Genomic DNA, 27,116 nt, shown 5'->3' with positions numbered 1-27,116 from the left:
AGCTGTTCAAGGCATGTCATCATGGCCTACTCAAGTGCATTCAGTGATGGATTATAATTCTGACATTGTCTGCAATTCCCTCATCCTGTGAGGGCTTTTTTTAAAAAAATTAAAAACTGCTGCAGCTTCAACAGTTATTTGCAGAAGGAAGTTCTAGATTTCTACCACCAGGCAGTGATATCATCAGTGAATAACCTAGCCCCACTGTCAAAGTTATATCGCATGTTCCAGACTTTTTGGAAAAATCAACTTGCACATCCTATGATGTTGGCCCACGCAACTGTGCAGCAATGGACTTTAATGGAGGGTAAATAGACTCTTAAAGAGCCTAGCATAAATGCCATTTGTAGCAAGGTTGGGTGCATGTCCAAAGGCAAAGTGAACACTTTATTAAACTGACAGGTGCACATAAAGGATAGCTAATTTCAGATCATTTCAGCATCTCAAAAATACGTTCCTGTAAATCCTGTCAGAATGAAGCAAAGTATTACATGGAGGCTGTAAAGAGAACACAATTTTAAATGAAAGACAGTTCACATTAAATTTGACACCTGAGGGGATACAACAGGACACCAAAATGAAAATTTTCAAATCACAGATATGTGATGCCGGAAACACACGACCCAAAAATGCCATTACTGCAAAACAAATGATTTTTTTTAGAAAAGAGGGGATTCTTTCGGTGATATTTATTCAACTTTTGTCTTATAATTTGTTTCATTGGTGTGATATAGTGTAGATATCATTAGCTGACCGTCCCCTATATTTATTGACAATCAATATTACATTATTTTATTCCGAAGATTCTACTTCCCTCAGATTCCTTGCAAAACTGTCAGGAGGTTCCAATCAGATGTGTTAAGTCCCTGTAATTTAATTAATAGTCTGTTTTTTCCCATCCAAACCAGCTTTTGCAAAACACCAACACTGGCCTGAATGAGCTCTCATGCTCAGATATGCCCTTCCAGATCACAATACCTAGCAAACAGCTAATGGGTGAAACAGCTTTGTAAAATCTTAGTTATCTAAAATCAAAATAGTTTACTTTTAAAAATCTATAATGCAAATTTTAATAGCATATATCTATAGAATAAATAATTGATAATTTAGCTAAAAATGTGAGATGCCTGAGAAGCTACTAGCTAAGAATGCCAGGCGTACTGGTATTGACATACAGTTCTCAGGTATTTCAGACTGAGGTCCCAAGTCAGCCTCTCAATCTCAAGGGAGATGCTTACATCGAAATTCAGTACAAGTCAATCATCAGGAAAAATTCAAAATGAACCAATTTTGCTACAATTCTCTGGCACTATGATTGTAGTTTAATTAAAGAAGCTTTTAGCCAGCCACTCAATCATAGAATTGGTGTGGGTAGAAAGCTTAGCTTTCAGTGTGGGCAGTGATCGCACTTTCTTTCTATAAACAAATTAGCTAAACCAACAATCAGAAATGGTCAACATTACTGTGCCATTGAAATGTAATTACTAGATGGGTCACACAACTTGCAAAAATAATGTACTTGATAATTGCTAATAATTCTTTATTTGTACTGATACATAAACTTAAGCTGTTTGCTTCAGAGGAAAATGTACCATTGATCTTAAAATACTGGAATCCAAAGGTTATTACCAATTTCCATTGCAGCAGCCTAGACATTGTGAAATGTATTGGAGCCGCAGCAATATGTTATCATGCTCTATTCTGTTTAGTTATTCAATTTGCTCATTATATCATTGTAGCATTGTCCGCCATTTCTGTGGCAATAATATTGGTGTTTTCTATTCCCTTAAAAGGTGTATTTTTCAGTCAGCAAAGGTAAAAATTGACATAAGTGTTTATGATTGCTACTTGGATGATGCAATAATCAAATCCAAGTTATAATTAATTCTTAGTACATACTTGGGAATGTAACATATGGTAGGCAAGCATGCTACTTGATTGGTAAATGGAGGAGTTGCAACTCTAACAAGCTAACTCGTGAAAGTGAACCAGGAGTGTATTGCAAAGAATGCCCCTGCTGCTAAATGACTGAAATGAATAAATACTTACATTAATGCAATAAGTCAGGAAAAGCTACAGACTTTATCTTTAGAAAAGGAAAACAACTTAAAAGAAGGATGAATCAGCACGGTTGAAAAAGATGCAAGTGCTATTTTAACCTACTCAGGGGTGAAACCCGAGGTTGACAGAAGTTTCTAATCATTTGTTACAATTAAGGCAAAGCTTCATTGTGCAGTGGTCAGATTTTATTCAGTGTCATTGTTTACCCGTGAAAATTTGCATTTTTTTCTGCTATAGTAGAAGGCATTTGAAATTAGGAAGAGTGCCAATATCAAAAATGTGTGACAGTCATATATGCAGTTATGTCACCACTCTGTCAAAAACATTTATCACTTACAATTGAAATTCAAGAATATACACATTTAAAAGAAAACTCTCATCAATTTGGGAGGATTGAAGCAGAGAATAATACCACAGAACAGACAGATGCTGCGTTTCTGAAAAATAATTCGCGCTCACAAAACGTAGCTCTCTTTCTAAGGGGCAAGGACTTCAGCTTGCCAACGATATTTCTATTCTGAACACGCAGTTATGCTGGATTAATTGGGCTGCTGTATAGTAAAACAAAAAAACACTTTAATAATAGAAAATATGGGCTACCTGTCATAACTCCATCTGCTGTAGGACATGGTCCTGTTGCTGCTTACTCCATCCATTCTCCTCAATTACAATGCAAATCTTGCAGGCGGCGAGGAGTCGGATGGAGCCCAGAGATTGCTTGGGAGGCACAGCCTAAGGCTGAAATGTGCTCAGTTCTTGTTTTCACAGCAATACCTGTCCAGAGACTGATGGAACGTGAAACTGCTCCAGTCAGGATTATACCTCTGCAGTGAGCAATACAGATCAGATGCACAAAAACTGTTCCAGTTTGAGCTTACAAAATAAGGACTGTGCCATGTATTTGAGAAGGGGTGCAGCTGAGAGACAAAAGAAACGTTTAATGAAGCAATTCAATGATTTTACACTTAATCCTCCAGTACAAGCAAAATTCTTAATTAATTAAAGTATGAATACAGGCGTATTAAATTGCCTGTACCTTTAAGCAGTCCATCAAATCGACGAAACTGGGTCCAGAACCCTCTGCCAATTTACTGCTGGTCTTCCTTATTTATTCCTGTTTCCACAGATACAGCATTATCCTTTGACATCATTCCCCTTCCTGTCCAATCACACCGTCTACGGTTCTTTCAAACCTCATCCTTTCAGAGGCACTAATTAAATCCACCGTGTGTGGAGGAACACTCATCAAAGAGAAAACCAAGGTTACATCTTACCTCTTCAAACATTGCTTATAACCTCACAGCAAGGCTATGCATTAGTGTTACAATTTATATTTTTTTAAAGTTGTATTTTCTATTCATTTCATAAGAGTGTCTTCGGCAGTCGTAATTCTAGGGCTCAATATAATATTATCCCCTAATCCTGGCAAGAAATAGTGCACAGTTATTTGAAGCTGCATTGCCTTAAGTGCACAGCCAGTTCTTCTGCGGATTTAAACTTACCGTGGCATCTGGTCAATACATTAAAGGATATTTTAAAGTTGAAGAATACAGAGAAAAACAAATCACTACTGCAGGAGCTCTGCATTGATAATTAAACACTGTTTTGCACTTCTAGTGTCATGCAAAACAAAATATAAAGCATTTAAAACATCTTTTATTCTGTTTTTGGGGATGTCACAAATTCTGCATTTTGTACAATTGTATGTTCTAGTCAAGTCAGCTCTGTGACAAGCTCTTGTGAATGTAATTTTGCAAATATTAAACTACAAAATTCAGAAAGTGTCATAAATTATAAATCGAACATAATTATAAATTACATCAAGAAAAAAAAAGGGTATCCGAGAAGTAACTGCAAGTAGTTGTCCAATAAAAGGGTTTGGATAACTCTAAAAATAATATGAATCAAATTAGAACTGTTCAGACCATAATCTCAACCTCAGGTTTACATTACAGTCTACACTATCTGTTTGGGTTTCTTAGAATACCTATATGTCAAATTCTTGGACTGTCTTTCATTGAGTTGGGGAGCAATTTTAGGCTTAAAGTGGCTATTGAATATTCACTAACATACTTTTCCCATCACTGCTTTGTGAATAATTGAGAAGTGCTTATTGGTACTTTTTGCTGAGAAATAAATATGACTATAAATTTAAACAACAGAGATAACATTGGTTTGAAAGGGGATAACATGAATCATTTCATTGTCCCTAATACATGGCACAGGCCCGATATTGTAAGCTCATATCCGACAGGTGATATTGGAAATAACTAAACAAGCCTATTCAGCGGGAAACAAAACCAAATGTCAATGACGTGTGTGTCATAAAAACATTCAAAGAATTAAATATCTATAAAGAACTTGTGGTAGATATGATACAACATTCACTGGAACCTTTGATATCAACTAAGGGTAAAAAGAACAGTAATGGATTTACTACCCATTACATACCTAACTTTTCCTTCGATTGAAATCAACAGAAAGGATCATCAAGCAGCATTTATAATGGGTAGCCAATCAATCTTGCCCATTTTACTCCATCAAAATTGAAGATTCTACCCAATGAATCACTGTGCACTAAAGGTGAATTCTGAAAGTTTGGTTTTGAAAGTAGACATGGATTTGTACAATTTTGTCACAAGTCGTCTGTGGCGCTCCACCTTTGTCCTCATCCCAAATCTCAATCAAAATAAACAATTTAAATAGGACAAGGTAATTTTTTTTCTTATACCAGTAATTATTGGGAGAGACTTTTTTTACTTAACTCTATTTACTTAACATGGCACAAACCTTTTAGATTTCATCTTGTAGGGAGCCGATTAGCACAGTTGGCTGGAAAGCTGACTTGCAATACAGAAAGATGCCCAGCATGGGTTCAATTCTTACACCAGATGAGATTGTCATGAAGGATTCTCCTTCTCAACTTCTCCCCTCACCTGAGGCATGGTGACCCTCTGGTTAAACCACCACCAGTTGTCCCTCTCTCATAGAGCAGCCCTATTGTCTCATAAGACTATGGTCACTTTATTTCATTTTGCCAAAGGAATATGGCTTCATCTAGATTATTTTCAAGTCTCTTCTACTTCGTAACATATGAACAAGTGCTACTCACATTCAAATATCAATCATTCATGCATATTGGCCACTCAATTCTGTTTCACCATTTCTCCTCTAAATAGTAGGAACCAGAAACCTCAAAAGTTAAAAAAATTTCTACTTAGTGGAAAATAATTGAAATCTCTCTTTGGCTTTCTGGCATGTCCCCTCCCACCCTCATTTTCAAGGGTACCTTGACTCAAGCCAACCTCCAATATTTTGAAGCATCTAGGTGCCCCATGGGAACATTGCAGCTGTAACACTGAATTCTGCACACTGTTCTGCTATCTGATGCACTTTGTTTGGTACGATCTGCCTGTACAGTATACAAAACTATACTTTCCACTATATCTCAGTACGTATGACAACAATAAATTAAACCATATCAAAAATCTTCAGATGAAGCAGTAGTTCAGAAATGCCACTTTCCATTTCATTGGAACATATTCTAGCATGCATTTAATGTAGATTAAGTCCAAGACCATCCTTTCTCCAACAAAGATTTGAAAAACCCAATACAATGTAATGGAGACAGGGAAACAATATGCTAGATTGCAATCTCTTTTCTCCCAATATTTCCATTTGGGGAATGGGCATTTCCTGGAGACAAGGACAAGAAAATTGACCTCATGATTTGCTGACATGCTGTAAATTTTCATAGTTATGTTTATAATACCATGTTGCCTCTGCTGCCACTCTTAGTTCCGCAGTGCGTGTTGTCAGATTATCCAGAAACTTGCTAAGTTGAACACTAAAGAAAACCAAGCCACCTTTGATTTCTGGCAAAATCTCTGTACACTTATTTTGAACTCTACCACCCTTCTCTACTAAACACTCAGTTTCATAAAAGTGATGGACAACCAAGTGACTGTTCAATCTGGAGTTAAAAGTCAAAGCCCAAATCCTATCCATCTGTCGGTCAGGGCTTTGATCTCCACGGCAAGATGTTACCATTAGACTTTGATGCAGCCACTCCCTTATTGAGGCCTTTGTTTCAGTCAAGCCTCATTCTCCAAAATATCCTCTTTTCCATCTAGAACACATCTTCCTAAAAGGTTTACTTTTTGCGAAATACCCAACCAAATGTCAGTCTTCACCTTTGAATAGATGGGCTTCACACCAGTGCTCAAGAGTCCATTACTTCAAACATTACCTCATGCTGAGTGCCAAGTACAGCATGAGCTGAAAATGTGTTGCTGGAAAAGCGCAGCAGGTCAGGCAGCATCCAGGGAACAGGAGAACCTCCAGGGAACAGAATCTCCTGTTCCCTGGATGCTGCCTGACCTGCTGCGCTTTTCCAGCAACACATTTTCAGCTCTGATCTCCAGCATCTGCAGACCTCACTTTCTCCGCCAAGTACAGCATACCAATTATATGTGAATTCACTCCCCAGTTACACTGCAGTCTTCTGCATCAACACAAAAACAGCATTCAATCTGGATCATTGTTATTAGTGGAGAGAAGGCCAAACAAATCAACATCTGACGTTGCAACATCCTTACCTCAAAGGGAGATTACACATAAGTAAAAGCATTTCTTGGAGATGAAAACTATTCAGAAAAACTTGGTGGGGAAGGAAAACTATAGAAAAACCAATGAGGAGAAAGTGAGGTCTGCAGATGCTGGAGATCAGAGCTGGAAATGTGTTGCTGGAAAAGCGCAGCAGGTCAGGCAGCATCCAGGGAACAGGAGAATCGACGTTTCGGGCATAAGCCCTTCTTCAGGAAGGGCTTATGCCCGAAACGTCGATTCTCCTGTTCCCTGGATGCTGCCTGACCTGCTGCGCTTTTCCAGCAACACATTTCCAGCTATAGAAAAACCAACACATGAATAACTCTACACTAAATTTCAAGATAAAAATGATAATTAATTACTCTTATAACTTGCAGGGAGGTTTTTATTTAGCCTGAAACACATTGATTATGATTGAACTAGGTTGAAAATCTGGAATTTGTTATTCTATACTGAGACTGCTATACTGATCATATATATCAGACCATATATGATCAATCAGACTGACTACATTATGGAGAATACAACATGTACTGTATATAATGACTTCCTTCTATAAATTTAAATCACACAAAACTGACATAACTAATGAGAGTTTAACAATATGGCTATCAATAGCTTTAAGCAGGAGCTAACCTTTTCCACAAAATCTATTGATTCCTCAAAATGGAAATTCACTAACTGTCAAGCTATGAATCCAAGGGAAAGGATATGATACTTTACCACTTGGGTATAAATCACTATAAATGAAAATTTGGTAACCAACCTGTAACTACTCTGTCTTTTTTTTTAAAATTAAATTCTATAAGCAAAGGAACACCTATGATATCTTCAATATCAGGGTTCTTAGCAGAGGCAGTAAGGCAGAGACTTGAACAAACAGCTCTGCCAACCATCCAACCCAAACTTTGGGTACACTACGTCGATGACACCTTTGTCATCACAAAGCAAAACAAATTAGGGGAAACCTTCAAGACCACCAATAATACCCTTACTGGCATAAAATTCACTAAAGAGGAGGAAAAAAATAATAAACTTCCATTCCTAGATGTCACAGTAGAGCAAACAGCCAATGGGGAACTTCAAATCAGTGTCTACAGGAAAAAAACCCATACAGACCAAATATTGAACTACAGAAGCAATCATCCCAACGTCCACAAATGAAGCTGCAGAAATATTATTTCAACGAGCCAACACATACTGCAGCATAGAGGAACTACTCAGAGCAGAGGAAAATTACCTATACCATGTACTCAAAAAGAACGGGTACCCAAGAACACAGTCCGCCGATTTCTCAGCAACAAACCCAAACCTGAACCACTCTCCCCTACATCAAAGACATCTCGGAAATGACTGCCAGACTACTCAGACCCCTTGGCATCATGGTAGCCCACAAACCCACCAACGCACGAAAACAGCAGCTAATGAACCTGAAAGACCCTATACAGACAACAAGCAAATCTAATGTCATTTACAAAATACTGTGCAAGGACAGTAACAAACACTCCATTGAACAAACAGTAAGAAAACTAACCACCAGGATCCGTGAACACCAACTAGCCACAAAAAGACATGACCCTCCCTCACTAGTATCCTTACATACAAATGAGTAAGGACACCACTTCGACTGGGACAACACATCCATCCGAGAACAAGCCAAACAAAGACACGGACCAGAATTCCTAGAAGCATGGCATTCCAACCAGAACTCGATCAACAAACACATCGAGTTAGACCCCAGCTACCACCTGCTAAGAAAAAGAACAGGAATTGACTTCACCACAGGAAATGACATCACCAACCCAAAGAATCCCAAACATAAATAGAAAGCAGGAATTTTCAGCATTGCTTTACCTGAGGCCCACTGAAGATGTTACCTAGTAGGGTAATGAAGCGTCTGGAAATGAACCTTCCAGCTCAGTGAACAAACCTACATCCAATTTCTATACGTTTATTAAACATGATTCCAATGTTTTTTTCTGTGAATTTGCGTTCTAGCCGAGTTTTTCTTATCCATTGGGATTAGTTATGCTTTCAAACAATTGTCAAAAAATGTCACAATACTGCATTACTTTTGCCGAAATTGTTTCAAATAATTTTGAAATTAAAAATCTCTAAACAACTTAACTTTCTTTTTCAAATGGCAAATCTTTACAGTTAATTACACACCAAGTCTAATTTTGGTTTGCCTCAAGATAGAAGTTATTTTAATTGAGATGTTACTTGTTCTGTTAAATTTGTTCAAAACTAGTCCATTTAGTCTTGCTGTTACATAGTTCATTTTGTGTAGATGGGAGATGTAGTTACTGAACATGTTGACTGCTTAGTGTAGTTATCAATAATAGGAGTTTAAAGACAAGATATTAAGGGGAATGGATAAAGAACAGTACAGCACTGTAACAGGCCCTTAGGCCCACTAATCCTGTATGACACGTTATCTTTCTAAACTAAAAACCTTTGCCTCTATTCAGTCCGTATCCCTCTATTCCCTGCCTATTCATATATCTGTCAAGATACTTTTTAAACATTGCTATTAGAACATAGCACAGTACAGGCCCTTCAGCCCTCTATGTTGCGCCGACCTGTCATACCAATCTGAAGCCCATCTAACCTACACTATTCCACGTACGTCCATATGCCTGTCTAATGACGACTTAAATGTACTTAAAGTTGGCGAATCTACTACCATTGCAGGCAAAGCATTCCATACCCTTACAACCCTCTGAGTAAACAAACTACCTTTGACATCTGTCCAATATCTATCACCCCTCAATTTAAAGCTATGCCCCCGCGTGCTCGCCGTCACCATACTTGGAAAAAGGCTCTCCCTGTCCACCCTATCTAACCCTCTGATTATCTTATATGTCTCCATTAAGCCACCTCTCAACCTTCTTCTCTCTAACGAAAACAGCCTCAAGTCCCTCAGCCTTTCCTCGTAAGACCTTCCCTCCATACCAGGCAACATCCTAGTAAATCTCCTCTGCGCCCTTTCCAAAGCTTCCACATCCTTCTTATAATGCGGTGACCAGAACTGTGCACAATATTCCAAGTGCGGCCACACCAGAGTTTTGTACAGCTGTAGCATAACCTCATGGTTCCGGAATTCAATCCCTCAATTAATAAAAGCTAAAACACTGTATGCCTTCTTAACAACCCTGTCAAACTAGGTGGCAACTTTCAAGGATCTGTGTACCCGGACATCGAGATCTCTCTGCTCATCTATACTACCAAGAATCTTACCATTAGCCCAGTACTTTGCATTCCGGTTACTCTGACCAAAGTGAATCACCTCACACTTGTCCGCATTAAACTCCATTTGCCACCTCGCAGCCCAGCTCTGCAGCTTATCTATGTCTCTCTGTAACCTACAACATCCTTCGTCACTATCCACAACTCTACCGACCTTAGTGTCGTCTGCAAATTTACTAACCCACCCTTCTACGCCCTCATCCAGGTCGTTTATACAAATGATGAACAGCAGTGGACCCAACACCGACCCTTGCGGTACACCACTAGTAACTGGACTCCAGGATTAACATTTCCCATCAACCACCACCCTCTGTCTTCTTTCAGCAAGCCAATTACTGATCCAAACTGCTATATCTCCCACAATCCCATTCCTCTGCATTTTGTACAATAGTCTACTGTGGGGAACCTTATCGAACTCCTTGCTGAAATCCATATACACCACATCAACCGGTTTACTCTCGTCTACCTGTTTGTCACCTTCTCAAAGAACTCAATAAGGTTTGTGAGGCACGACCTACCCTTCACAAAACCGTGCTGACTATCCCTAATCAAATTATTCTTTTCGAGATTATTATAAATCCTATCTCTTATAACATTTTCCAACACTTTACCAACTGAAGTATGGCTCACTGGTCTATAATTACCAGGGTTGTCTCTACTCCCCTTCTTGAACAGGGGAACCACATTTGCTATCCTCCAGTCTTCTGGCACTATTCCTGTCGACAATGACGATTTAAAGATCAATGCCAAAGGCTCGGCAATCACCTCCTTGGCTTCCCAGAGGATCCTAGGATAAATCTAATCCGGCCCCGGGGGATTTATCTATTTTCACACTCTGCAGGATTTCTAACACCTCTTCCTTGTGAACCTCAATCCCACCTAGTCTAGTAGCCTGTATCTCAGTATTCTCCTCGACAACATTGTCGTTTTCTAGAGTGAATACTGTCGAAAAATATTCATTTAGTGCTTCCCCTGTCTCCTCTGACTCCACACACAACTTCCCACTACTATCATTGATTGGCCCTAATCTTACTCTCATCATTCTTTTATTCCTTAAATACCTATAGAAAGCCGTAGGGTTTACCCTGATCCTATCTGCTAACAACTTCTCATGTCTCCTCCTGGCTCTTCTGAGCTCTCTTTAGGTCTTTTCTGGCTACCTTGTAACCCTCAAGCGTCCTAACTGAGCCTTCACATCTCACCCTAACATAATTTGGAGATGCCAGTGTTGGACTGGGGTGTACAAAGTTAAAAAATCACACAACACCAGGTTATAGTCCAACAGGTTTAATTGGAAGCACACTAGCTTTAGGAGCGACGCTCCTTCACCAGGTGATGTGATCACCTGATGAAGGAGCGTCGCTCCGAAAGCTAGTGTGCTTCCAACTAAACCTGTTGTACTATAACCTGGTGTTGTGCGATTTTTAACTTTGTACATCCTAACATAAGCCTTCTTCTTCCTCTTGACCAGAGATTCCACTTCCTTCGTAAACCACGGCCCCCGCGCTCTACAGCTTCCTCCCTGCTCGGCATACTTATCTAGGACACACAGGAGCTTTTCCTTGAATAAGCTCCACATTTCTAATGTGCTCATCCCCTGCAGTTTCCTTCTCCTCCTATACTTCCTAAATCTTGCCGAATCGCATCATAATTGCCTTTCCCCCAGCTGTAACTCTTGGCCAGTGATATACACCTATCCCTTGCTATCACTAAAGTAAACATAACAGAATTGTGATCGCTATCATCAAAGTGCTCACCTACTTCCAAGTCTAACACCTGGCCGGGCTCATTACCCAGTACCAAATCTAATGTGGCTTCGCCCCTTGTGGGCCTGTCTACATACTGCATCGGGAAGCCCTCCTCTACACACTGGACAAAAACTGACCCATCTATAGTATTCGTACTATAGTGTTCCCAGTCAATATTTGGAAAGTTGAAGTCCCTCATAACAACTACCTTGTCTCTCTCACTCCTATCGAGAATCATCTTTGCTATCCTTTCCTCGACATCTCTGGAACTATTCGGAGGCCTATAGAAAACCCCCAATAGGGTGACCTCTCCTTTCCTGTTTCTAACCTCAGCCCATACTACCTCAGTTGACGAGTCCCCAAACATCCTTTCTAAAACAGTAGTACTGTCTTTGACCAACAATGCCACACCTCCCCCTCTTTTACCATCTTCTCTGTTCTTACTGAAACATCTAAATCCTGGAACCTGCAACAACCATTCCTGTCCCTGCTCTGCTTCCACCTCCTCGGGCTGCTCATTTCAGGAACTTAGAACCCTCTTTTTATAAAAAAACTTGCACCTCACATCTCCTTTAAATTTACTCCCCTTACCTTAAGCTAATGTCACCTAGTATTTAACGTTTCTACCCTCCAAATATCTATTCTATCCATGCCTATCATAATTTTGTAAGCTTCTATCAGGTCACCCCTCGTTCCTTAACATTCAAATGAAAACAAACCAAGTTTGTCCAATCTCTCTGCATAGCTAATATCCTCCAGACAAGGCAACATCCTGATAAACCATTCCTGTACCCTCTCCAAAGCCTCCACATCCTTCTGGTAGCGTGATGACCATAACTGTAGACAGTATTCCCAATGTGGCCTAACAAAAGTTGTATGTAGTTGCAACTTGACTTGCGAAGTTTTATGCTCTATGCCCTAACCAATGAAGGCAAGCATGCCATATGCCTTCTTGACCACTTTGTCCATTTGTGTTACTACTTTCAGGGAACTGGGGATCTGTATGCCCAGATCCCTCTCTGTATGTTGATGCTGCTAAAGATTCTGCCATTTACTCTATAATTCCTTCCAGTATTAGATCTTCCAAAAGGCATCACCTCACTTTTCACCAGATTAAACACATCTGCCATTTCTCCACCCAGGTGTCCAGCCTTTTAATATCCTGCTGTATCCACTGGCAATCCTCTTCATGACCCGCAACTCCCCCAATCTTTGTGCCATCCACAAACTTACTAATTAGACCACCTACATTCTCCTCCAAATCATTTATATATATGACAAGCACCAGGGGTCCCAGTGCTGATCCTTGTGGAACAAGAGAGGCCATAGATCTCCAGTCTGAAAACATTCTTCCACAGTTTTTCTGTCTTCTGTGACTAAGCCAGATTTGTCTCCAACTTACTCATTCATCAAAGATCCCACGTGACTTCACTTTTATTTTTAAATTGTGACTTGCCATGAGGGACCTTGTCAAAGGCCATCTTGACATCCACTGCCCAGCCCTCATCTTTTTCACTTCCTCAAAAAACTTCCTCAACTAAGTTTGAGAGACACAACCTTCCCCAAATCACACAAATGCCCCATACACCTCTTCCCATGATCAGCTTCTGCCCCAAGAGTAACAGAGCCTGTGGAAGTTGCATCAGTCTGTACAGCCACCTACGGACTCACCTTGAGAGTAGAAGAAACTCGTCCTCATTTGTGAGGGACCACCAATGACGCTGCCTATCGGTAATAAGTTCAGTTTGTTCCTCAAGGATCTACTTCAATAACTCTCCTACCACTGAATAAGGATAAATGATCTGTAATTTCCTGGATTATCCCTGTTGCCCTTCTTAAACACAAGATCAATGTTGGCTATTCTCCAGTCCTCTGGGAGCTTTCCTGTGAGTAAAGAGGATATAAATATTTCGTACAAGGCTGCAGCAATTTCCACAACTGCCTCGCTCAGCATTCTGGGATAGCTCCCAACAGGTCCTAGGGACTTGTCTGCCATAGTGCTTTTTAAAACATGCAACATCACCTCTTTGTTAATGTTAACATATCCTAGAATATCAATACACTCTTGACTCACCATACACCATGCCCTTCTCCTGTGTGAAAACCAATGCAAAGTATTCGTTAAGGACCTCACCAACTTCCTCCAGCTACACGCATAAATTCTTTCCTTTGTCCTTGAGTGGGCCTTTCCCTAGCTACTCTCTTGCACCTTATACAGGTATAAAACATCTTGGGATTTTCCGTAATTCTGTTGCCAAAGACATTTGATGGCTCCTTTCAGCCCTCCTAATGCCCTGTTTGAGTTTTTTCCTGCTATTGTTGTATTCTTTAAAGGCTCTGTCTGTCTTTATTTTCTTAAACTTTACCTATGTGTCCTTTTTCTTTTTGACTAATCTCTTAATTTCTCTTGTCATCTAAGGTTCCTGAATCCTGCCATCAACAGATGCCTCATAGAGCCAGGGACCCAGGTTCAATTCTCACCTTGGGTGACCATCTGTGTGGAGTTTGCACATTCTCCCCATGTCTATGTGAGTTTCCTCCCAAAATGCAAAGATGTGGAGGTTAGGTGGATTGGCTATGCTAAATTGCCCCATAGTGATCAGGGATGTATAGGTTAGATGCATTATTCAGGGTAAATGCAGAGTAATAGGGTAGGGGAATGGATGGGATACTCTTCAGAAGGTCAGTGTGGATTTGTGGGGCCGAAGGGCCTGTTTCCACACTGTATGGATCTATCTAAAAGGTAGGATGCAAGAAACTCTTTCTGGTATTTAGAGTCAGGGCCTGTGGGGGATATCTTAAAACTTAAAGTCAGCTTTCAGGAATGAAATTAAGAAACATCCTGATATACAGAGAGTGGTGGACATTTGGAACTCTTTTCTGCAAATTAGAATTGTCACAAGATCATTGTTAAATTGGAAAGGAAGTTGTAAGACTTTTGTGAACCAAAGCTATTCTGGGATATAGCACAATTTTGCAGATCAGTCAGCATTTAGTTAAATGATGGAACTGTCTTCAGGAGTCTAATTGTTTTCTTAGACCTATCTCGATTTCTGAAACCCATGCTCGTCACCTCTCCCTTTATCCTCAGGCTGCATTTTACCAATAGAACTAAGTGTCAATTTTAGTCATGGCCGAGAGGGGGAAGCAGAGGCATGCATAAAGATGGGTTCAAGGTCAGTGATGGGGGTGGGGAGTTTACTTAAGGTGTCGGGAGTGGAGGGGGTAAGTGGAACAGCATCAGAGAGGATGGTAATCAACAGAAGGAAGGTTATTGGCAGTCACCACCTTTGTGACCTCTATAAGGGGCATGCAGAGGACCAAGGTGGGCATCATTAGGGTGTAATGTCAGAGGTTCAGGAGATGGGAAGGACAGTCAGAGGTAATGTTGAATGTGATGGGATTGTTGGTGGGGCGGGGTTAGGTGGTGTCGGGGGACAGGTAGAAATAGGCTGATGGGATAACGGGAGGTTAAAAAGGGACATGGAGACTCTGGTTATGGGTGGTGCTGGATGCTGAGAGTGTTGTTCTCAGCTTAATTCTCTGCCATCACTCACCATTATCTTGTTCAAAATTCAATGGTAAATGATTAGGACAATACCCAGGGAGTTAGTGACTGTTTGATGGGCAAAAGCAGAGGATCCACTCCTGCTGGTTACTGGGACATCGAATACATGAAGCAGGCGATTGCAAATTCCAGCTACATTTCATTTGCAATCACTTCCTCAGCCATTTGCAATGCAAGCAGCACGAATGTGCTTAGGGTTCAAATGCTGGTGAAGAACGATTTATTTGCCCCATACCATGAAGTAGAAGTTAGCAGCAACAACTGAAAAAGACAAAAAAAGTGTCCCATCACCTGTGAAATGCATAAAGCTGTTGTGGAATAAGGGAAACACCAGTTTATCATATGACATGGAAGTATCACAATATACTCTAGTAAATGGAGTGAAAAGTTGTATGATTGATGTGGGTATGGGGTGGGGAAATGGTCACAGCACAGCAGGCATTTCCTTTTCAATATAATGTCTTGCTCACTCAGCCAACAAGGCACCTTGATCAAGTTGGTGCTCATGGTGCTACCAGGGCCATGATGGAGCTGATGGTACGGTTCCATTGCTTGGACTGATTCAGGGGTGGGAGCAGTCAGGGTGCGCATAACTACAGTACAGCTCTGACACAATATCCCCCATTATGTTGTTCTGCACAACTGGAGCAGGCTATGAGATGATGTGAGAGAGGCTGAGGAGCTGGGGGAATTGGAGCAGTCATCTGAGGAGGAGAATAGGACGTTGGGAAGGAGAAAGCTCGCATTATCCACAACAGAACTCAGTGTGTCAGGCATTACAAGCCAGAAGGGATCTGATTGACACCCAGTTTCAGTGAGAGCTGGCTGCAGCAGTCAATCACAGACTGAGCAATAATCATTAGTCATCATACAGCACTAGATCTAGACTGTGGGAAAAATCGGCAGTTTCTCTTCATTTTGTTTTTACTTGCCGTTGGTGGCTGTAAATAAAAGCCCATATCTTGGAATTGTCCGATTGCAATCCTATAAGAGATGGTCCCTTTGTGGACAATGACAAGAGACCAGTGTCCAATGGGCATTGGGCACAGAGTGGCAGTGCATTAGAGAGGATGTTTAGACAGGATGCAGCTAAGGAATGGGAAACGGTATTGCCAGGTGATTAAAGAGTGACTAGGGTGAGAGAACAAGGTTGTGAGAAAGTGTCAGTCATGTCTCTATCAGCTTGGCTTCATGGCTGCCATGTCATTCTATTGCCAGTGAAGGGCAACACTGGATTGCCATTGCTTGTCTGGGTGCACAGCAGCCTTTTAAAGGAACAGACACAAGGGATGCTGGTCTTTGGGCAGTTTTCCAGTGAGTGGCGAGTTGGAGCAGGAAAGGCATTTGGTAAAATGGGGCTGGATCAGATGAGAGGGATGCTGTAGGGGCAGGGCAGGTAGTTAATGAGATGAGTTGGTAAAATACAGTGAGAAATTCCACTCAGCCTCACAGTGCAACTGGCACTTGTACTTACATTGGCAAAGCCTTCAATCCGATAGCAACGCTGACCCCTTCACAGGGAAATTATGTGAAGCAATGTGATCTTGCACAAATGATATCAGTAACAGCCTTGATATTTGTGGATTGAGAGATCCTATCCCAATTGATCCTTGGAACCAGCCAATGGATAGAAAAAATATCACAGTTGGCACCCCTTTTGGTCAATGGGAGAGAGTGGTTACCCACTCCTTCAGCTTCAGGCCATAGGTCTCATTGCAGCAGCTGGTATGGTTCTATGTCAGTGTCTGGGACATCCTGAGTCTGTACTCAACTCGGTCTTACTCATCCATAGGAAATGGTTTCGAGGATGATAGACTCTGGGCCTCCTGATTCTCCTGCATATCCCAAGAGGACATTTGGCTGCAACATCTTCAATGTGGAGGCTGATCAACATGAGGAGGCTGCTGCTGATTCTTGACTTCCAGGCACATGCACTCCTGATCCACTTCTCTGTTCCTTTATAACATCATGGCCACAGTGACGATGCATCTCCTGTACACATCGCTCATAGTTCTGCTGACACTATCGGGGAATGTCAGAAACTGAATACGTAAGCAGCTAATATTTACATCACACACAGATGATGGATTCGTATAGTCTTTGATAGTGGTCCATGGAGGAATCCAACCAAGAGAACTATGAATGTTGTATCATTAATGCATAGACTACTGTCCATTGACACCAAATGGAACCATGCAGCAACATGTCCATCCCTTGACTAATCACTGCTGATAACCATGAAAATCTGCCTGCTTTGTTCCTGGGCTAAATGGCCAGGTAAGACAAGTTAGAAGTATCGTGAGCCTTTAGGTTCTGACTGAGATGGTAAAATGTCAAAAGGCAAGGCCGAGGTGCTGTGAGCAACTAAGTAGAAGCAGAGTCAGCAAAGGCAAAGAAAGCAAGTGACAATCCCTGAGGTACACTCGGTTCATTGAGATGGGTTCCAGTCCCTGAGTGCAATGTTAGGTGCCAGGGCACTCTAAAGTGCAGAACAAGAGTGGAGACCTGTTTTCTAATTTGGAAATGTGTCATGACAATATATAGAGGGTTGTGGGTGTCCAATAGTAACCTCTGGATGGGTGATGCAGGCGATCTCTGCTTCAGGAGCATAACCTGAGATATTGGGGACTGCTGTTCAAGATGCAGGCCTAGAGAAGCGAGCTGGAGTTACCAGGTACTCAATCTGACCTTCATGTCAGGAATTATCACTGCCTTGTTTTGCTCTAGTATTTGAGAGAATAGGAAATTGCATATAAATAAGGGGAGATTAGGTACATATAAGATCCAAATGCATGCAAATGGTCTTCTCACTGTAGGATTTTCAGCTTAGCACTCAAACTTTGGGTGGAAAATTTGACTTTTTTTTTCCTCTTTGATGTCAAGAAGCTAATAAGCTCCAAATCATTTTTCAATCTTGTCATTCTTTTTCAATAGACTCACTATTACCCATGTCATTCCAGGGCTGGCAAAATTCAGTTCTTCATCTCCTGGAGTAATGGGCTGGCAGGGTTCAGGTTTTCTAAGACCTGAGACAGCGTCAGAGGGACAGTGCAGGTCCTGAGGGGGGTCTGTTTAGAAGCCCTGTTTGGGTTCACTTGGACACCAGTTATATTTTCTCCAATTTTCTTTTCTACTGCATAGGTCTCTAAGGTCTGTGCATGGCAGTGACTTTTAATGCTGGAAGTTAATGGTGGGAATGGCATCTGCATGTCAATCACTGTGCGTGGATCCTATGAATGGGTGTGCAGATTAGAGGCAACATTGGACACCGGTCCGTCACTCTATGCCATTCTTATGCCTCCCTAACATTTACTCCTCACACCACATACCAACCTCCACAGCCCCTTATATTCCCATGCTCTCACATAACCCCCATGCCCCTCCTACTCCCCAGATCTTTTCCATAACCCATCTATCTTCCATAGCTTCATCCAGAATGAAAGGTCCTCAGGAAGTATGTACACACTCAATGTGGGCAGCCAACTCAGAGTCAGTCCCCTCCCTGACACAAATAGAGAGTCCTTGACACTGATCCAGCTCCTTCAGAGCCAGCTCTCAGAGTGAACAGGATGCCTGACACTCCTGTTTCTTTCAGCCAGGGGTCCTTGATTGGACCAGGTTAACAGCCCCACTCAGGGAACTCATAGAATGAGTTTCACTTGGTTGACCTCATTACAATCACTACAGGAATGTTTATAAAAAAACAAAGACAAAGACAAAGACAATGTCCATACATGAATGGCTGGAAAGGTTGCATGCTGGTGTGAAACAAAAAAAAACCTGCATCATAAAAAAATAACAAATGAGCACAGGGGTTGTGATCTAAAGGTTGTTACTAAAAGGCTGCAGAGGGTCAAGTTGACAGACGAGGTGCTGGCCTTTAAGCTTGCATTGAACCTCATTGGAAAACTATAAAAGCCAAGAACAGAGGTCAACTTGATGATGGAGAATTGAAGTAAAATTAATATGAAGCTCAGCATTATTTTTAGAGTCAACAGAGATGTTCTGTAAAGCAGAATTCTAGCCTGCGTTTGCTTTTCCCAATGTGAAGATACTATACCATGAGCAGCAAATACAGTTTATGAAATAAGCAAATTGCTTATTCATTTGGAAGGAGTGAATGCCCAGCTGTGTTAGTGCCCGCTTAGCTACAATAAACCATGGAGGAAGACAGAGCAACAGGACAGTGTTGATGAAAAGAACCTGCCTACAGCCAGAAGCTCAAACACTTGCACGGCATCGACCTTAAAAGGTGGTATAGGCACAAGATCAGTATATGCTGAGTTATCAGGTCTGAGAGGGTCACACTACAGATACACAAGGGTGAAAGAATGGTATGTGAGCAAGCTCCCAAAGGGAAAGTTTGTCAAGAAGTTCTCCTGCAGGGACGAGGATGAGAAATTCTGTGGAGCAGCATTTGGGAGAATTCTGATGGGCATGTCCTTCACATGCTAGACCCAGTGACAGGTGAAACTATCACTGAGACAGCACAGAGGAGTTTTCAACTCCAGCTTGGCAGATCTCATTCTCTCTGTAACCTGTTTGATCTCTCTGTCAGGCCGCATCCAGAGACACAACCATTGCAGCCCCGAACTCCTTCACTCCTCTGGTCCTCCTGTGATAATTCAGCAATGAATCATACCACAACACCGACAAAAACGCTTCGGAGACGTAGCGATGGCCAAGATCTTCAAAATCATCTTATCTGAACTTTAACCAGCTGAATGTTTCAGTAATGCTAATGCAGGTCTCAGCTTGCTGCTGAATTTGTGGCTTTTTGTGGGCGATTTTAATGCTCATTCAGATGGCGTGTGCAGACACAATAGCTTCCTTATGCCCTGTAACAGTTCCATGATTTGGTGGTGTGCATATTTTTGGAAGGGACATTTGCAGTCCACATTTGAACAAAATGTGCAAGACAACATTTAGTTGGCCTGTAGGAGGAGTTCAGTTATTTTGGGCATTTCAGGAGACATCCACATGACTGTCAGTCATTCTCAAGATGGCCACACATGCCATCCTGGAAGTGACTAGCCATGCAGTGCACGCTTCCAAGAGAGCATGCAGCTTCAATACCATTACCGTAAGTGGGACAACTGATCCAAATATCTCAGCCTCGAGGTTCTTGCTGAATTTTAATCACTTGAATTTTCCAAAGTATTTTTTAATTATTAATTCTCTCAATTTAAAGGAGATGCAAAAAAAAGAAGAAAAAAATTAGGCATTTTAGAGTAACAAACATTCTGAAATTTGCTTTGGGCATCCAGAAGGAAGCATTGCCTAGCATCTTGTCCTATCCTTAGCGAACAATTATTCAAGTTCCTGATTCTTCTGTCACCAATTCAAAGTTAATCCTTTAGTGTTAAATATAATTTCTTAATTTTAAAAACCTCAACTGAAATATTAAAATCTGCATTTTAGACCATGAAAAAAGCTTAGCTGTCTAACCCCCTCCTGGTAACTAAATGCATTTAAACTTGCTATCAATATAATGACACTTCCTTGAACGCGTTATAGGAAGGTGCATTTATGACCTAATGAAGATTATCAACATAAATATTTCAATGCTTATTTTGCACATATTTGTTCTGACAAAACATCCTAATGCATTTCTTTCTGCTTTTGTAATAACCTTATGTCATTAATAATGGACCTTTAATGACAAAGATTGCCAAGTCTAGCAGCCCTTTAAGCACACAACTTCTCAAAGTAGATATTTCCTAATCAATCTGGTCAGACATGTTTTGACTTACCTCTGGAGCAGTTGGGACTGGAACCCAAAACTTCTGGTCCAGGGGTCAGGGCACTTTCACTGCACTACCACTATCTTCAGAGGCATGCTTCCATTCTGACAGATCTTTTGAATGCTGACTATTCCCCCTTTTCACAGTAGTCATCTGTCAGAGGCAGAATTGCAAAGGTCGAGGCAGCCACTTTGACAGCTGCTGTCAAACCACAGGTACATCGGGCCAGGGTGATGAGAGGTTAGTAGTGTAGGGTACCAGGTATGTGGGGAGCACTAGCTGGGTAGTCTACCAGTAATGTAGAGTGCCAGCTGGGTAAGTTGTCAGCTGTATACAGTTTAGGGTGCCGCATAGCAAGGGGACCATTAAGTGCTGCTGTGTTTAGGGTAGATTGGAGTGGGTGGGAGGAATTCAGTCCAGTGGGAGTGGTATAAAGTGAGTGTTGAATCCCAGAGCTGGGGCAGACTTAGAAGCAGATTGGGTCTGGAGCAGGAGAGGAGCATGGGACAGGAGGGGATTGATTCCAGAGGGGGCAAAGGGGAGCAGCTTCCAGGGGTGTGTGTGTGTGTATGTGGGGGGGAGGGGGGGGGGGGAGTGGAGAGAGTCTGAACCTGAAAGAAGGGAATCCTCAATAAATATTTACTTAATTTCATTCAGGTGTCAAGGAATTCCCCAGAAGAATCTTTAATTTCCCAGCTGAAACTGTACAAATTTGCAAAGCTGTATGAGAGCTACTGTAAAAAGGAAGAATTGCTTACTGTCCTCGCTTACTATGACTGCTTGTACTGCTCGTAAACAAAGCTTTTTCACTGTACTTAGGTGCACATGACAGTAAATCAAATCAAATCAAATCAAAGGAAGAACCAGAGTTTGTAACTTTGAAGTTCAGGGTAAGTCTGAATGGTTATGAGCTTCCATAGGAGATAGAGGAAAGCAGATAGGAAACAAAATTGGATTTTTCTTTCAGCTTCTGTAGCAATATTTTGAGAACTTCAGAACTGAATGAAAAGATACAAATAAAATGAGTTTTCAGTGCTGGCAAAAGAGTGCTGCAAGCTGTAATGTACCTAAATCTCTCTGAGGAACAGATAACAGGAGATATTTTGAAAGTTTTGATATACTATTCATAAATTAATGGAGGGTTCAATGTATGCAATCAACATCAGAAGTCAAGGGAAGTGAGGGACAGTTTCTCTCTATGTGATGGCACCAACACATTTAACTGAATCCTGAGAGTTTAGAGAATTGAAAGATGATCGAATCAAAGATGAGACTGTCTTAGGAATAAGAAATCTGCTGAGAGAAGAGAAAGCTGTGAATGTGTGCAGATCCTTGGAGACTTTCACTATTTAGCAGATATCTGGCTCACTTTGTTTTGGTCTAAAGTGACCCTTATTACTTGCATCAAAATTAATTTGCACAGTATAACACGTTCACTTAATCTATCGGTATACCTCTATAATTTATAATGCTGCCCTCTATAAAAATTACTGTGCTATTTCAGTGAAATTTAACACAAACATGAGAAACAGCTCATCATTCTGTTAGGCACTTTAGAGTGTTAAGTTTTGAGTTTGAATTACACCACTCCCCCATGCTTAAGCAACAATTGCTGGAAAAAGGAAGGTAGTGGCATTCGAACATTTGGATCTGGAGGAGTTGCAGTGAGTAGCTTGGCACAGTCTGCACCAGTGGTGTCTACCTTCCAAAATCTACCACATCCACCTGCTGGATTTCCCAGGTATCCATCGGCCTCTGTTGTTGCTGTTCTCATTTAGACTACCTTTAATGTAATTAAATTATTTCACTATCACTGGTTTTTAGCTTACACCATTGCTTTTATCAATTAACCATTTCTACTCTCCATCCTGTCACAGTCCTTTGTCATATCCAGGCCTCCATCACACTGCACCCTACAATTCACCTTTCTTTTCAATGATAACTTGCCTAAAAAGTGTAACTTTTAGTATCTAGTCCCAATGAAAACTCTTCCAATTTCTCTATCCACAGGTGATGTCTGACAAGTTGAGTCCTCCCGTAATTCATTTTTAAAGCATATTAACATATCAAAAAACATAAGCCAGGCATATCCCTGTTCTCGCATTGCAGGTAGATCTGCCAGCAATCTAATTTTCTTATTGAAGGCCATATGTAACTATGTATCATTTACAAACTTGTGGGCCTGCTCCTGTTCCTCAATATCTTCACCCAAATTACTGCCATTGGTGCAGAGTAATCATATAAACATCTTTGCCATCCTAAGGTATAATTGTAATAATACTAATTTCTGTCACATACCAATCCAAAATCTATCCCCTAATTTAAAGAGAGTACTTAGATTTGTAAACTAGCTTTCATGATGACAGGTATTCTCATATGGTGCTTTGTAAGTAGCTGCAAAGGAGGTATGCTGGATATCCAAAGGTAACTGTGTCCTTTCCCCGAAATAATAGATCTGGCCTCTTCGGAGTTCCTCCCTAAACTGTATGGTTGTGATTAAGAATTTGTTGCAGCAGGAATTGCAGCTTGAAATTTATGATCCATCACTTTACAGCTAATTTAGTTATAATGTTGCTGCATTATAGCTGAAAGATTGATAATCTTTTTAGGCCAACACAGTTGTATCAATAACTGATCAAAGTTTGCAATCTCATTACTTAGGTTGCACACCCAGAGGGAATTAGCAGCATATCAATCAGTGAAACACTGTGTTTTTGTGGGCTGAACTATTAATAATGCAGCATTTCAATGTAAAATGTCACAAAATGTTGCCAGCAAGAAAATATGCTCTCAATGTTCGCTAATGCATTACATACCTTCAACAAAAGAAACATTCCAAAGATATTCAAAATGGATAGATATTGAGTAATGTACATCCAATAATAGAATGAAATATTAGGAGAGATGTCAGAGGTTTTGTCAAATGTTAATGTTTTGAACAGTTGCTCGATTGTACAGAACTAATTACTGAAAGAAGAGATATTTTGTCGAAGTTTTTCATCTTGCATTCAAGTGGACTGCAATTGCCTGAGGTATTTCCATGAGAAAGCAATGGAGATCTATAGGCTCCCTAAGCTTTTATGTAACTTGAAGGTGGTGCAAGGCTAGAATACATTCATTTTGTAAGTAGAGGACAGGTCTTGTGTATTTCATAAAAGAAAATGAGTTTAGCTCATAATGATGTGTTTGTTAAATTAGTTCCTAATATATTTATTAATGGTCTCCAGATTTTCTAATTGTCTCTTCTAATTTAATCTAGAATCATACCTAAAAATTTTGCTTTGGATTTTGCAAGGATGGACCAGTTGAGCATAACCTCTGCACTATTACAAATAGCTGGAGGAACAAGTTATTCAATTTGATCAGCCAATCATCGAGACATATGACCTACACATCCAGCATTGCACCAGCACTGAAATTAATACACAATGTTGTTCAATTGTGTGGTAAACAGAACATTTTTCTAGACTAATGGCAGCACCTTGATTATAGAGGGCATAAAAACCATCCCAGTAAGGTTGATGAAAGTGAGAAACTTGATAAAAGTAGGATTACAAGGTATTGAGCAAACAGTTGTCCCTCCTGATGGACGACATCTTAGGGTCTAAAAAGAATTGGCTCGTAAGTCAGCTGACATGTTGGTCTTAATTTTCCGCAACAACTAAAATTCAAAATAGATTCTATAAGATAGAGAAGTCGCAATTATAACCCCTCTATTCAAGAAGGGAGGGAGGTGGAAAATTAGAAACTATAGGTCAGTTAGTTTGATATCAGTCATAGGGAAGATGTTAGAATCAATGAGGAAGATAGTCCTGGATTCTTGGAAAAACCTAAAGTAATGAGGAAAAATGAGCAAGATTTTGTAAAAGGGAAATCATGGTTAATCAATTTAATGGAATTCTTTGAATGAGTAACATGTCCTAATGGTAAAGAGGAGCATGATGATGTGCTGCTCTTGGATTTCCAACAGACATTTGACAAGACTCCACATAAAAGGCTATTGTGCAAAATAGGTGGTCATGGTATAAGGGCGAGCTTACAAGCATGGATAGAGAAAGGTTTCTATCAGCCAGTAAGAGTGAATGAATAAATGGATCTTTTCAGATTGACAACATGTGACAAGTGGGTTTCTACAAGGGTTTGAGTAGGCGCCTCCTTTTTACAATTTCCATCAGTGACTTAGACAAGGGAGAGCTAAGACTTGATGGCTAAATTGGCAGATGACACAAAGGCAGTTGAAAAATATTGTAAGAAGATAACAAAAATGGTGCAGACTGGTATAGACAGTTTAACTGGGTGGGCAAAACTTTGGTAGATAAGAATATGTTCACTTTGGCAAGAAGAACAATATTATCTCAAGAGTGAATGACTGAATTTAGAGGTGCAGAGAAATCTAGGTGTTATAGTATATGAGACACAAAAACTTGAGATACAGCGAATAATTAACCGAATGGAATGCTATCCTTTATTACAAGAGGAATTCAACATAAAAGGAAGGTTTTCTGCTTCAGATATACAGGGCATTGACGAGGCAGCAATTTACATACTATGTGCAGTTTTGGTTTCCTTCTTTAAAAGGAAACATGCAGGTGCATTGGCAGTAGTTCACAGGAGGTTTATCAGCTTAACACCTGAAATGAGTGGATTGTCATATGACAAGATACTGGACAAGCTGGGCTTGTTTTTATTCAAGTTTAGAAGAGTGAGGGGTGATTAGATTGAAGTTTAAAATCCTTAATGGTCTTGGCCTGTTAAACGTGAAAACCATGTTTATTCTTATGGGTGAGTCCAAAACTCGGGGCATTGTTTTAAAATTAGGGGTCACACTTTTATTACAAAGATGAGGGGATTTTTGTTTTCTCTCAGAAGATGATGTGCAACTTTGGAAGTCTCTGTCTGAGGTGGTAGAGGAGGTGGAGTTATTGAATATTTTTTAAATGAAGGTGGATTGAATTTTTATACGAATCAAAGATAAATGGGGATAGATTGGAATGTGGAAATCAGAGCAAAAGCAGATCAGCCATGAATACTAAAAAGGTATAGTAGGCCTGAGTGGATGAACAGTCTACTTCTGTTCATAATTCATACATTCAGATGTTCATAATCTATTAGTGAAAATATTACTCGTACAATGACTGCCTCACAGGGCAAAACTGTGCTCTATCTTAGCTCTTAAACAACTTGTGTCTTCTACTGTGAAAACAGAAATAATATTTGGTTCATTGTCTCTTTCTTTCCTCATTTGAATGATAATCTCATCTATCCCTGTTGCCAAAGCATCAACATTCGGTTTAGCTATACACAAGCATATGTAAAAACATTTACGATCTGTTTTTATATTCTCGGTTAGGTTTCTCTTGTATTCCACTTCTTCCCTTTGTTGTCAACATTTGGCTGCCTTTTTTTGGTTTCAAAAATACTCCCAGTCCACATTTTCTTCACATCCAATGCCATTCTTAAATTCCTGAGTAAGACATGGATGGATCTTTCTTGCAGAGGTTTTGTTTTCCAAGGGAATGCATTATTGTTGAACACAAATTATTTCTTTAAATGTTTCCCACTATTTACAGCCACATATTTTAATCAATTTACATAATCCACTGCAACCAATTCTCTTTCAGGCCAATGTAATTACTTTTGTTTAAGTTTTTGTTTGTTTTGAAGTATTTCAAATCAAATTTAGGATGGATGTAATTGCATTATGATCACTAGTTCCTAGCAGATGTTTTCCTTTAAAATTACTAATTAATTCTGCCTAGTTAAACAATAGGTTGGTTCCAGAATGTACAGCTCCAGGAAACTGTCATGAAAACCTTAGAAACCCCTCTTCTAGAAAAGTGGTACCAGTTTGATCCAGTTTATGTTTCTCACTAATGTACTTACTTCATCCTTTATCACCAGAGCTGCTACTCTTCCTTTTCCTTTCAATGTCTGTTCAAAATATTATGAACCGCTGGTCATCATAACTGCAGTTACATCTGAGCAATTTATCACTGATTACACCTTGAATTTATCCATTATGATCTGAACAAACAGCCTTCAATTTCATTATTCTTACTGTAAGTTCTCACATGGACTGTACTTGCTGATGCAAAGTTTTTCTTAAACTTTTCTTGAGCCACTCTGTTTTTAAGCTGC

The 27,116-nt window shown here is 40.3% G+C and overlaps 1 protein-coding gene across 1 annotated transcript in view; it reads right to left on the bottom strand.

The window, feature by feature from the left end:
• tub (TUB bipartite transcription factor) overlaps positions 1 to 2,859 on the bottom strand; it is a 467,593-nt gene extending 464,734 nt beyond the window's left edge. Inside the window, exon 1 of the mRNA XM_043705827.2 lies at positions 2,662 to 2,859. Within this exon, the coding sequence (XP_043561762.2) occupies positions 2,662 to 2,717 (56 nt within the window). The 5' untranslated portion in view covers positions 2,718 to 2,859. The remainder of the gene's footprint in view (positions 1 to 2,661) is intronic.
• Between the last annotated feature and the right edge of the window lie 24,257 nt (positions 2,860 to 27,116).

This window comes from Chiloscyllium plagiosum, unplaced genomic scaffold, assembly GCF_037043375.1.
Source record: "Chiloscyllium plagiosum isolate Xiang-an unplaced genomic scaffold, Cpla_swu_hap1 HiC_scaffold_18, whole genome shotgun sequence".
Taxonomy (NCBI): domain Eukaryota; kingdom Metazoa; phylum Chordata; class Chondrichthyes; order Orectolobiformes; family Hemiscylliidae; genus Chiloscyllium; species Chiloscyllium plagiosum.
This window is presented reverse-complemented; position numbering and strand designations above follow the sequence as displayed.